Genomic DNA, 12,685 nt, shown 5'->3' on the forward strand with positions numbered 1-12,685 from the left:
CTCCTCCCTTTGGAGGAAGATGATACTTATAGTTCCTTATTAAATCTCTCATAAGGGGATCTAAGAATTCTTTCCTTTGTGTTGAATTGAACGTTCCAGGTTTTATTTAGAGGAAGGAGAGTAGAGATAATAAGTAGTGCCTTTTTGCTTTCTGAGTTGAGATCCAGCTGAGGAATAAGACAGGAGTCAGACTGATGATGGTCTGATTATCAGCTCTGGTACTGACAGAGCTGATTGGAGTGCGTGTTTTAGCTTTGTGACCAGATGGGCTTCATACACTCACCTTTCCAGTCGCAGGCTGGTGTGGCCAAACCAGGCTTCCCAGAGGAGTAGGAAGAGAAAATCTGCCACTGAGGCCAGGCCTTTCCAAAAATGATCCCTAATGCAGCTGAGTTTTTGTTCAAGCCTTACTGATGAGATAGGTCTATTTCTCCCAAGGGAAGACCCTTGTAGATAAGGGACTGGAGCCATGGGCCACATGGCTTCCTTGCATATGTGTCCTCCTTTGCAATAGAAGCTCCCTCCCTCTGAGGGGAACCTGAAGCACGGGGAATCAGCTCCCCAGGGAAAGCTTGTGACCACTAGTATCCCAATCATGGTACAGTTTATTATGGTTCAGAACTTCTGGCATTGAGAGTTTAATTCTGGCATTGGGTATTCCATCAAAATGGAACAATCTTAATCCTTCTTCGACTGAACTCTACCTCTGAAGCTAATAATACATTATATGTTAACCAATTGAATTTAAATAAAAAATAAATAAATAATAAATGAATTTTAAAAAATCCTTCGGAGGACAACACCTGTCTACCAGCTGAGACCTATCTTCTAAGATTTGGGTTACACGTTCTTGGTTTTGTGTCTTTTGCAGTCCATATATGTTTGTTTATTCTTAGCAGGGTCTGAAAATCTACTTAATGCTTTGCCAGGTAATGATTTTTGATGTTTTAATATATTTTAAAGGTGTTATAATGTTGTGTTCCAGTCCCTTGGAGGAAATACAAAAAGCAGATGTGAGTCCAAGAGTGGTTTGCTGTTCTTCATGTGCCGTTATTACACCTCCTTTATTTTCCAGGGGTCAAACTATACTAAGGGTGATGCCATAACAGGCTGCTCTGCTCTCTCTACCTAATTTTGTTCATAAGGAAACTATAGGAAGAAAGCATTTTAGTTCTTTTTTAAAAAATATTTAATTATTAGAGAGCGAGCAAGCGAGAGCACAAGCCGGGGATGGGGAAGGGGGAGAAGGACAAGCAGACTCTGCACTGAGTTGGGAACCCGATGTCCCGATGTGGGGCTCGATCCCAGGACCCTGAGGTCATGACCTGAGCCAAAGTCAGAGGCTTAACTGACTCAGCCACTCAGGTGCCCCAGCATTTTACTTCTTGATATATTTCCAAAAACTTGAATTGTTAACCAGAAATGTTAATTAAAAATGGTTTCATCATGGCTGATAATTTCTCCTTTCTGTTAGAGTTGAATACTACTTGGTTATATTTAACTGTTTTCCTGCCATATTGGCAAGATCATTATGAAGTGTTCTGGAAATAAAAGGAATAAAAAAATGCATTTGTTTTTGTGGCATAAGAGCTTTTCTCAAAGTCAGCAAAATTATTTTTCATTTGGTTACTGAAAGATAAAATAATAAATATAAAATGCATTTATTCCTTTTTGTACTTTACTCGGTTTTACATTCTGTCCAATAAGGAAAAGAAGACTGTGCCATTTATTTTTGAAAAATGAACAGTAATGTTGATTCTTAGTGTTCAAAATGCATATTTATTTTCTTGCTGCTTTGGAAGGTGGATGATGAATGCAAGACTTTTACACCAGCAGGTATATATATAGAATCTACCTCATATTTAGAATTTGAGCATTATAGCATGGCACTTTCCTGACGATTGTTACTGCTTCCTATTGCAGTTTAGGTTCTCAAACGTTCCACTCTTCTAATTTATTCCTAATCTCAACTTGATGTAGATATTTTCCTGTCTTTTCATGAATCAGTTGAATATCTTTAGATTGCTTCCCTAAATTGTACCCAGGGGCACCAAGGTTGGTTTGGCCCTATGTACATAAACTCTGATTCCTTTGCTGATTCTTCCCTGAAGAACAGGCACTCTCAGTTTGAGTGTGAAGTCATAATTTTTGGGTGGAATCTTCTTGTACTGTGTTGACTTTCCCTCCTGTTTTTTCAGCTCCTTATGAAGCTAGACAGCCCCTTGTCCAGCCTGAAGGACCCTCATCGGGGGCCCCTGGAGCCAAGCCCCCTCGGCATCAGGCTTCCCTTATTCGGGTAAGTGATGTTTTGGGGTTATGCTAGTGGGAGACTTGGGGGATGGGACATGACTTTCTGATGGGCCCTCTTTTTTTTAAAAGTTCTACCCCCAATATGGGGCCTAAACTCATGACCCCAAGATCAAGAGTCTCATGACCCTCTGACTGAGCCAGCCAGATGCCCCTGTTCTCCTACATCTTTTTGTAGATGTGTTTCTACCCTTTCTCAGTGTCTCTAGACTAATCCAAGCTTGTTTTTGGTCTTTAGTCTAAAATGCCTTTCCACCTGCATCATTAGTCTCCTTTTTCAGGAGGAGTGCTTTATTTTTTCCCAAAACAGCCTATGTTATTTCTGTCTTACTCTTTATTATTATTCATTCAGTGGATACTTAACTGTTTCCCTTTGTTTGGTGCCTCCAGTTACATTGGAAGAATTTGGAAGGGAGAGGTAGTTCTTCCGCATTCTATTTTAGTGCCTAGTCCATGCTGTTTGGAGAGTGATTATTTTACATGTGGCAGCAACTGCTGTTTCTTATATGGAATAGATATAAAAGGAATATTATGACAGAAGAACATGAGATGTCTCCATTTCTCCTAGTTTATAAAATGTCAGCTCTCTTTTCTCCAATGTTTTCTTTTGGATAAAGAATTCTTATTATTTTCATGTCTGTAACTGTTTTCTTATGTAGTATCTCTTGAGTCCTGTGCTAAGGATGTCATATTCTCAAAAAAGGGTGTGTGCTTGTTGGTGTGTATGTGTCTGCATGAGTGGAATTATGAAAAGACTGGGTGTACTGTTTGACCCTAAAGACAAGAGGAAGTTGGGTAGTTTGTGTGACATTTCGGTTATCCAACTTGGGAAGAAGGATCACTTATGCACAGGCAGTTCTACTCAGAATAGAAGGGTAGTGTCAGATATTTCCATAAAGAATTGGTTTGCTAAACTGAGGGTTGCTAGGGGATGGCCGGGGTAGGCAGAGGGAGGTTGGGTGATCAACACTGGGGAGGGTGTGTGCTATGGTGAGTGCTGTGAAATGTGTAAGCCTGAGATTCACAGACCTGTACCCCTGGGGCAAAAAATACATTATATGTTAATAAAAATAATTAATTAAAAAAAGAATTGACTTGCTAGTCTCAAACAGAATAGACAAAGGCTAAGGACAATCATGTTCACTGATACCCTCTGGGATTGGGGCAGTCTGTTAGGCCCAGAACTGTGTTATGGAAAGAACTTTTATCTAAGTGTGTACCACCTTAGAGGTGGTAGTCTGTGTACAAAGAACTTCCTTTAGGAGGATAATGTAGCCATATGCTATATGTTTATATTTAATGCTTCCTACAACTGTAAGATCTAGGTACTGTTTTATCTACTAGTGTATATGAGTTAACTGTGGCCAAGAGAGGTTAGGTAATGGGTCTAAAGGTTTACTCATAACTAATAAGTGGCAGAACTGGTCCTTGTAATAATGACAGTAGTTGAAATGCACATAAGCTGCCAGCACCATAGAAGTCCCGATGATGCCCCCCTTTCTTCACATTGACGTACTTGTTTATAATACTGGCTGGTAGTAACCCCTTTGAAATGCTCCAGCAGCACCTTTAGGGGTGAAATCCTACATCAGTATCTGACTCGGCAGCTCTTCCAGTTTGCCATGAGCAGCTTCTGTTTCACTGGTATGGATGAAGCCGTCTTGGAGTCCTGGGAGTCTGCTATGTTATCCCATTTATTAGATAACAAAATCTGAGGTTTAAAGATCTTATTTAATTTGCTCAGAGTCACAGCTAGGAAGAGATAGGGCTGGAGTTCAAACACAGGACATGTTTTCTTAGTGTGGCTCAGGAACCAGATAGATGGTGATATCATCTGGTAAGTTAAGAAGCCCTAGATGAAAAATTGGCATTGCGAGTATGAGGGAACGATCATGAGTTCAGTGTTGGACGTTGGGATTTGAGCTTTTGGGATAGCCAAGAGGAAGTGTCAAAGAGATGTTGGGGGTGGGGGCGCCTGGGTGGCTCAGTGGGTTAAGCCGCTGCCTTCGGCTTAGGTCATGATCTCAGGGTCCTGGGATGGAGTCCCGTGTCGGGCTCTCTGCTCAGCAGGGAGTCTGCTTCTCTCCCTCTCTCTCTCTCTCTCTCTCTCTCTCTCTCTGCCTACTTGTGATCTCTCTGTCAAATAAATAAATAAATAAATAAATCTTTAAAAAAATAAAAAAAGAGATGGTGGGGAATATGGCTCTGGAGCTTTGGGGAGAGCCAGGGCTGGACATCAGTATTTGGCAGTTGGTGGCCATTAGAAGGACTTATGGTATAGTGCAGAAAAAAACAGATGGTTTCTTGCCCACATCTGACCAAACTGTGTGACCTCTGGCAAGTTGCTTCTCTTTTCTGTAACGTGAATGACTTGGAATGGACTCAATAGTCCATTGGAAGAATCTGCAGTAGTCTGACTCCCTTAATGTTTGCTTGGGGTCAGTGAAAGCCCTGCCCCTGCCCCTTCATGAGTGGAGAACTGCCTTCTGTTGAAGATGAGAACAAGGGGACTTTGCTGGGACAGCAGTTCGTGGTTTTCATGGCTGAATGAGTTTTTCTTGCTTTTGTTTCTAGGTTTCCTTCCTACGCCTATCGACTTGGTTTGATTGAACTCCCATTTCCCAGAAAGGAAAATGCCAGCCTGAATTAGTCATGTAGATGTAGATGATGGGATCTAAAGAAAAGGTTTTGGGTGGTAGGGGATCGATATGGATTGGGCCTGGTGGTAGGCTAGGCTGGGGTAACTCATTCTCCTCGCATTGCCGCGTTAATGTGCTGTTGGCAACCTCGCTCTCTTCTAGCTTCCTCTGTGGCCTGGTATTCAAGTTGTTCCTCATGATTAAAAGGGAGGTGGCCTCTGAGTACTTGGGGAGGTTATTCCGGACACTGGGCCAGTGCTGTTGCAGCTCATGAACTTGACATTTTGGAGATGCTTATGCCGAATTCAGCACTCAGATATTGGCATGAATAATTTTTTTTTGCCTAATATCTTAGGAATTTCAGGGTTTTTTTGTTGTTGTTCAGGGTTGAAAGTTTTTTCCCTTGAAATTTCAGATGCTGAGCATATCTTATATCAGTGGATGGTTGACAGTGATTTGTAAAGAAATGCTAAGTCTTCAGGGTGCCTGGGTGGCTCAGTCGGTTAATAAGTGTCTGCCTTCATCTCTGGTCATGATCTCAGGGTCTTGGGATTAAACCCCAAATCCGACTTCCTGCTTAGCCAGGTGCCTGCTTCTTCCTCTCCCTCGGCCCCTCCCTCTCCCTCTGCTCCTCCCCGCTGCTCATGCTCTCTCTCTCTCTCTCTCTCTCTCAAAATGTTCAGATAAGGGTGTGTGGGTATGTATGTATGTATATTAGAAATACTAAGTCTTCTTTCCCGATTCATCTGTTTATCATGTGTTATAGGTCATTTTGTGGTTTACTTTTCACAAATTATCTTAACCATCGACATTTGGAATTTGCTGGTGTGGGATTTAGAACTGTCCCTTTTGTTCCCACTATACTCCACTGCCTCTGCTTTTGCTGTGGCTGCCAGAAACTGCCATGGGTTAAGTCCTTGTTTTATTGACCCCTTTTGCCACTGACCACCTTCTTGACATGCTCTCATTGTTCGGTGTCCATGATGTCACCCTCTCCTGCTTTTCTTCTTGCTTCTGTGACTGCCTCTTCCTAATCTTCTTTTTCCATTCTCCTTCTTCGATCAGCACCTCACGTGTTGGTGATGCCTGGTCTGCTTCTTAATCTGTTCCTCTTTAGCTGTACGGAAGCTTATGACCACATATCTCCATCTGCCAGACATCCTCACTCAGATGTCCCACTGTGAGTTTAAACTGACATGTCTTTCCCACAAAGCCAGATTTTGCCCTTCCATTCCTGGCTCCATCCACCTATCAGCATGGGCCAGAATGCTGGTCTCTATATTTGGCTCGTCTCTTGGCTCTTCTGCCCACTTAGTTGCCAGGTCCTTGCCATTTTACTTTCTTTCTTTCTTTCTTTTTTTTTTTTTTAAAGATTTTATTTATTTATTTGACAGAGAGAAATCACAAGTAAATGGAGAGGCAGGCAGAGAGAGAGAGAGGGAAGCAGGCTCCCTGCCGAGCAGAGAGCCCGATGCGGGACTCGATCCCAGGACCCTGAGATCATGACCTGAGCTGAAGGCAGCAGCTTAACCCACTGAGCCACCCAGGCGCCCCGCCATTTTACTTTCTAAATGCCTCCCTTACCTGTCCGTTATTCTGCATTTCTTTGGTTCAGACCATCCTGTTCTGTGACTGAATCTATTCTATTAGCCTCTCTTTTTCCTTGCTTCCCCTCTTGCCCTCTTCAAATCTTAAAAGTACGCGTCTAATCACACTACTCCCTTGACTGAGACCTGTCACTCCCTGCCTACTGCTACCTTTGTATCACATATGTTCCTGAACATGGCTCTCAGGGCCCTGGTGTTCGCCCCTGCTTAATGCCTTTTCAGCCACAGTAACTCACTTCTCTCCCTCAATACTCTTGGCCACACAGAGCTACTGTTGTTTCTCCGATGGTTGATGTTCTCTGTGTGGGATCCTTATTCACCATCCTGGATTTTGCCTTCCTTGTTTTCTGCTTTGTCTTAATTCACGTATGCTTTGTTTTCCATTGATAACATTAAGTTTGAGAATTTTCTAGTACTACTTGTATATATGAAGTTTCCATTTTATCATTCTTTTTTTTTTAAAGATTTTATTTATTTATTTGATAGATGGAGATCACAAGTAGGCAGAGAGGCAGGCAGAGAGAGAGGAGGAAACAGGCTCCCCGCCAAGCAGAGAGCCCAATGCGGGACTTGATCCCAGGACCCTGAGATCATGACATGAGCCGAAGGCAGAGGCTTAACCCACTGAGCCACCCAGGCACCCCCATTTTATCATTCTTAAGAAATGGTTCATAACTTCTCTCATTTATCTGTAAGCTCAGCTAGAGGATGGGCATTCAGTCTTTATTAGTTTCACATTCCAGAGGCAACTGGTGTTGTCTGTTTCTTTTATACCATTCCAGGAGTATATTATGCACATATAAACAAATACAGGTATTCATATATATTTGTGTATACATATACGTATACACACACATATAAATTGTATGCAATATATTTTTACATAACTTTAGGAAGACAGGCTTGGGCAAATGCAATATCCTTTCAGGTAGATCTCAGTAGAAAAAAAATTTATCTTTTATTTGAAATCAAAACATACTCCCTTTTTGCACTCTAAGTATACATGTTTTGGTATTTTCTTCTCTTTCTGGAGGGGTGAACTTAACAGCCTTCTGGGGTACATTCTCAATACTCGCTTGTCTTTATTACTTCAAAGACAAAAAACTGATAAACAGAATTTAGAGAACTTCATCACTCTGCCATTTTACTTGGGGGTTTTGCCTATATTTGTGATGGCAGTTTTCTGCTGACTAGGCAGACATTGTTAGGCATTGCTATCTAGTCACTATATTAATATAAAAGTCTGTGACTTGAAAAACATTTATTTAAATTAGTTGTCTCCTCTCCCCCCTCCATTCTCGCTCAAGTTCAGTTTTTTACCATGCCTCCCAATCCCACCCTGGACTTAATTGTAGGTACTCATGGTCAGAAGCAGGTTCTCTGTGCTCCTTGCCTCCCTTTGGAGCTTTCTAAATAGGAAAGAAGTGTGTAAAGGTTGGTAAAAGACAAATACCCCCAAGGTTCTGTCAGAGTGCTGTTGGCGTGGCCTAAGTCAGAAGGGAATGGATAGTCAGCTGTGAGTAAGTTGTTCATTGTAGGCGTTTTGATGAGAACAGGAAGAACTAGACTTTCCGGGAGGCTGTCGCTGCATTGGGAGGACTTTTTATGGTGTGAAAGGTATCTTAGGAATGGGTAGGACCATCATGTTGTTGTGGGCTAAGGGCAGCAGAGAGTAGAGGCTGTGGCTGGAAGCCTGGGGTGGGATTGAATGAGGTGCTTAGGGGGAGTTGTGAGCAAGTCGGTGCTCTCAGTGTGCAGAAGAAAGAAGCAGGTCACCAAGTGGGGCCTGCTGGGTACTGTCTCAGCCACTCTGCGTCTCCTACCTGGTCCTCAGCCCCGAGGAAGGCCCTGTTGGCAGGTCGGGCCCAAGGGGGTCTCTTGCATGGTCATCTGGCCTGGGTGGGGGCAGTTTTTGTCGTTGTTTTGTTTTCTTTGAGTGGAGCCTCAGGCATTTTTTTCCTTGATTATTTTGGTATTTTTCCTGCTCTCTCCTAATCTGAGAGCTGTGACCTTGCCCTCTGCGAAGTGACCCTGGGCGTACCTCAGCAGGAGGTCACTCCGCATTCAGTTCTGGCCCCACCCCCCTTTTTTTTACTCCACATCTTGCAGTCAAACTAGTGGGCTAATGAGCCGCTGAAGAAACCCGCGGGAATGTTCTCCTGAGGGGCTGGGGCTCTGCAGCCACCTAATCCATGCTCGCCCTCTCTCCTTGGTCGCGGTGAGAGTGCGCTGAGGTGCTGCTGGCTTGTTGCAGATTATACAGTAAATGCCACACTGCTGTTTTTTCATTTTTGGGTTTTTTTTCTTTTGGATCATGGGTTGTGAACTTTGAAATACTCTTGTTCTTGAGAGTAATTAAAAATTTAAAAAATATGTCAGAAATTAAAAATATACAAAAGAATGCAGAATGAAAAGTGTCCCTCCTGTCCCCACCACTGGCTATCCAGTTCTGCATCCTAGAGACAGCTAATATGACACATTTCTTTTGTATCATTCTAGGACTATTTTATGCATATACAAGTGAATATAGGTATTCTTATATGCAATTATATATAATAGGTGCAAAACATATAGTTCCACATTTTTATACATATGGTAGCATACTATGTACATCTGTTATGCACTTGCATATTTTAGGTAGCAGTAAACTTTAACAGCATTCTATAGCAGTCCTCATCCTTCGGCTTTTTTCAAATGCATGGCATTTTGTTGTGTGCATCTTCCATAAATCATTTATGGATCAGCTCCTTCTGATCAGCATCTGGAAACTTGCAATCAGAGCATTGCTTGCATATATATATTATATATATATGTATGTGTGTGTGTGTATACACACACACACACAGAGCATGCGCATGCACCAGATCTTAGAAATGGAATAATTGGCTGAAATGTCTATACATTTTTGTTTTATTTTATTTTTTTAAAGATTTTATTTACTTATTTGAGAGAGACAGAGATCCCGTGAGAGAGCATGAGCAGGGAGGAGAGGGAGAAGCAGGCTCCCCGCTGAGAAGGGAGCCTTATGTGGGCTTGACCCCAGTTCCCTGGGATCATGATGTCAGCTGAAGGCAGACACTTAACCGACTGAGGCACCCAGGCGCCCCTACACATTTTTATTTTTGATAGAGATTTTCAAATTGGAGACTGTACCAATTCACACATTCACCAACGATGTGTGAAAGTGTTTATTTTCCCATACCGGTGCTAACACAATGTGCTAAAAAACTTGCACATCTTTGCCAATCTGATGGGTGAAAAATGGTATCTCAGTGTAGCTTTTTTAAAAAAAGATTATTTATTTATTTATTTGACAGAGAGAGAGAGAGAGAGAGAGAGAGAACGAACAAGCAGGGAGAGGGAGAATGGCGGGCAGAGGGAGAAGGAGAAGCAGGCTCCCCGCTGAGCAAGGAGCCCCGTGTGGGGCTCCACCCCAGAACCCAGGGATCAGCACCTGAGCTGAAGGCAGACATTTAACCAACTGAGCCATCCAGGTGCCCCTATCTAAGTGTAGTTTTACTAACATTTCTCTTTAGTTTTAATTTTTAAGTTTTTTGAAGTTTTTATTTATTTCTTTGAGAGAGACAGAGCAGGGGCCTGACTTGGGGCTTAGTCCCAGGACTCTGGGATCATGTCCTGAGCCCAATGGACTGAGCCACCCAGGTGCCCCAACATTTCTCTTGATCAGTGAAGTGGAGTATATAGCCTATGCCCCTTTTAAGAGTTATCAGTGTTTTTTTTTTTTTTTTTTTTTTTTTTTAAACTGGTTTGTCATTCCTGCCAGTGTGAAACCAGAAGCTGGTGTCTCTTTTTCCTTGGAGGAGTGAGAGGCTGTGTATGGAAAATTGTTCCTTGTGTGCTTGAGAGGAGGTCCTGAGCACCCAGGGCCCTTGTAGGACGTTAGGGACCCCCGCCTCTCTTGGTTCTGGAGCGCCCTAGGCCCTCTGGCGACAGGAAATTCTTATTTGTACTTTTAGGGCAGAGAGTTGAATTACTTAGTTTATGGGTAGAGATTAGGGCTAGGAAAATCTTCTGTTGTTAGGGATAGTGAATGTTAATACATAGTGTGTGTGTTGACCTCTTGGCATTGCTGAATTCCCTTCCTCTGACTGAAATAGAAGGGGTGAGGGAAGGAGGAGGAGGAGAAGGAAGAGGGTGGGAAGGAGTGTGTGTGTGTTTGTGTGTACCAGGAAGAGCTGGTTTGCCTATGCATTTTATAGGAATGCATATGCCTTGTCCTTGACATCTTGTTTTACCAGATTAACTCCGCATTTGATTTCAAACCTTAGCTGGAGTTTTGCCATCTCCGTAAGGAGTAAAGAGGGCTGATAGGTTCTACTCCACTGAGTCTACTACCCAGGACTCACAGATACCCAATGAGTCACTATCACCACAACAGATGTCCTGTTTTTCATCACATTAAGCCTCTTTCCTACTTACTTCCTTCACCTACTTCTTTTCCCCTTATTTTTGAAACATTTTATTTCAATTGATACTGAAATTTACTTTTTTGTAGCCTAATTTTTTAAAGATCGGTCTCTTACCTTCTTCAGGTGCTTACCATGTACTTATGCTGCTTAACAATTAACGTGGTGGTAGTTGCTTGGTTTCTTTGTTGGGAGACATTTCTACATGAAAAATGTTTCGTGTTACAGGATAAGAATTGTGAAGAGATACTGGATCGTTGAGAGATGTGATTCCAGGGTATAAGAACAGGGCGCCTGGCGTTGAAACTAAGGATTTTTATGGGAAAAGGACAATTCAGTAATCTTCGGATTCATTGGGGTGCTGCCTTAAGGCCTTACCAAATCTGTGCTTGGAGACAGTAGGGTGGAGGGAGGGTAAAAACGGCGGCTCCGGCGCACGCGAGAAGCCTAGCTTCCCTGGAGTTCTTCATAGGTCATTAGACTACTGATGAAGGCAAGTGAGCTCATTTTATTTGTGGGGTCAGCTCTGTTTTTCCCCACCGTTATGGGCATTATGGTGTCCAGAGCTTTTCTTGATAGTAGCTAGGGCCCACATTGATATGGTAGATAGGAACCCCTCTGATTTAGTCTCTCAAATGTAAATACCCAGTTGAACTCCTGCTCCCAAATAGTACTATTTAAAGCTGGAAAAAGAGAGTGTGTGTTTGTTTCTGGCATATTCTCCAGGACCCCTTGGTCTCAGTTCGTTGGTATATATATTTGGGTGTAAATATGGAAGGTTCCTTTACAGCAGCACCATTTCAACTCCTGGGCCCATTGGTGGTCTGCCCCCTGGTCTCAGGTGAACAGGTGTCATGCCCTTAGTTGCCTGTCCCAGTGAGAGTCTCTACCAAGTGAGTGCTTATTTGATCCTGGTGCTGTGCTCGTCCCTTAACTTGTAGACGTCCTTTCAGTTCTCCTGACAGTCTTGGAAAGTCGACTTCTTACAAGATTATGTCCCGTACTTGTTCACTCTGGAGTTCTAAGGGGCTTCTTGGGGTCTGGTACCATGCCAGGAGTACCCTGAGGACTACAGACATGGTCCCTGCTCTCAGGGAACTTGCTGTCAAGTGGGCAGATGAATGTGATCAGAAGGTCCCACCTCTGCATGTGTAATGGAAAACTGACAGTTGCCCTAATGACAAGAGAAGATTTCCATGGCAAGTGACAGAGAAATCCCACCTAGGGCTAGAAAGTGAGGGAAGGCTTCCCTGAAGAAGTGCCGCTTGAGCTGAGCTGCGCAGGATGAGTAGAAGGTAACCAGGCAAAGGGAGGAAGGTGCTGGGAGGTGAGGAGAGGGGTGTCTGGCTGAGTGGGAAGAGTCTAGGCTAAGGGTGTGCATTGGCCAGGGTTTCACTGTGGACGGCAGAATCTACTCTGGCTAGCTGCCCAAATAGGGATTTCTGATAAGAGGGTGGCAGGTCTACCAGGTCTTTGGAAGGGCTGAAGATTATGACTGTGTTCTGGGCTTGCAGGAACAGTTCCCCAGACCACACGGCAGGGCTGGATGGCTGGAGGGCTGAGGGAGCTTTGCCTTTGCCACAGTCAGGTAGCTACAGAGCTGGGCAGCTGTCGCCATCGCTTTCAGTGGCAGCTCCACACTCTGTATGATCCAGGCCTGCCAAGTGAATGTTTTGTTCCCTGCCTCTTTTACCACGTGACTTGT

General features: G+C 43.4%; 1 protein-coding gene across 5 annotated transcripts in view; it reads left to right on the top strand.

The window, feature by feature from the left end:
- REPS2 (RALBP1 associated Eps domain containing 2) overlaps nt 1–12,685 on the top strand; it is a 234,922-nt gene that overhangs the window by 78,567 nt on the left and 143,670 nt on the right. For all 5 annotated transcript variants that reach the window (XM_059158713.1, XM_059158717.1, XM_059158712.1 and 2 more), the window contains exon 5: nt 2,199–2,296. In XM_059158713.1, the coding sequence (XP_059014696.1) occupies nt 2,199–2,296 (98 nt within the window). The remainder of the gene's footprint in view (nt 1–2,198; nt 2,297–12,685) is intronic.

The sequence above is a fragment of the Mustela lutreola genome, chromosome X (genome assembly GCF_030435805.1).
Source record: "Mustela lutreola isolate mMusLut2 chromosome X, mMusLut2.pri, whole genome shotgun sequence".
Classification (NCBI taxonomy): domain Eukaryota; kingdom Metazoa; phylum Chordata; class Mammalia; order Carnivora; family Mustelidae; genus Mustela; species Mustela lutreola.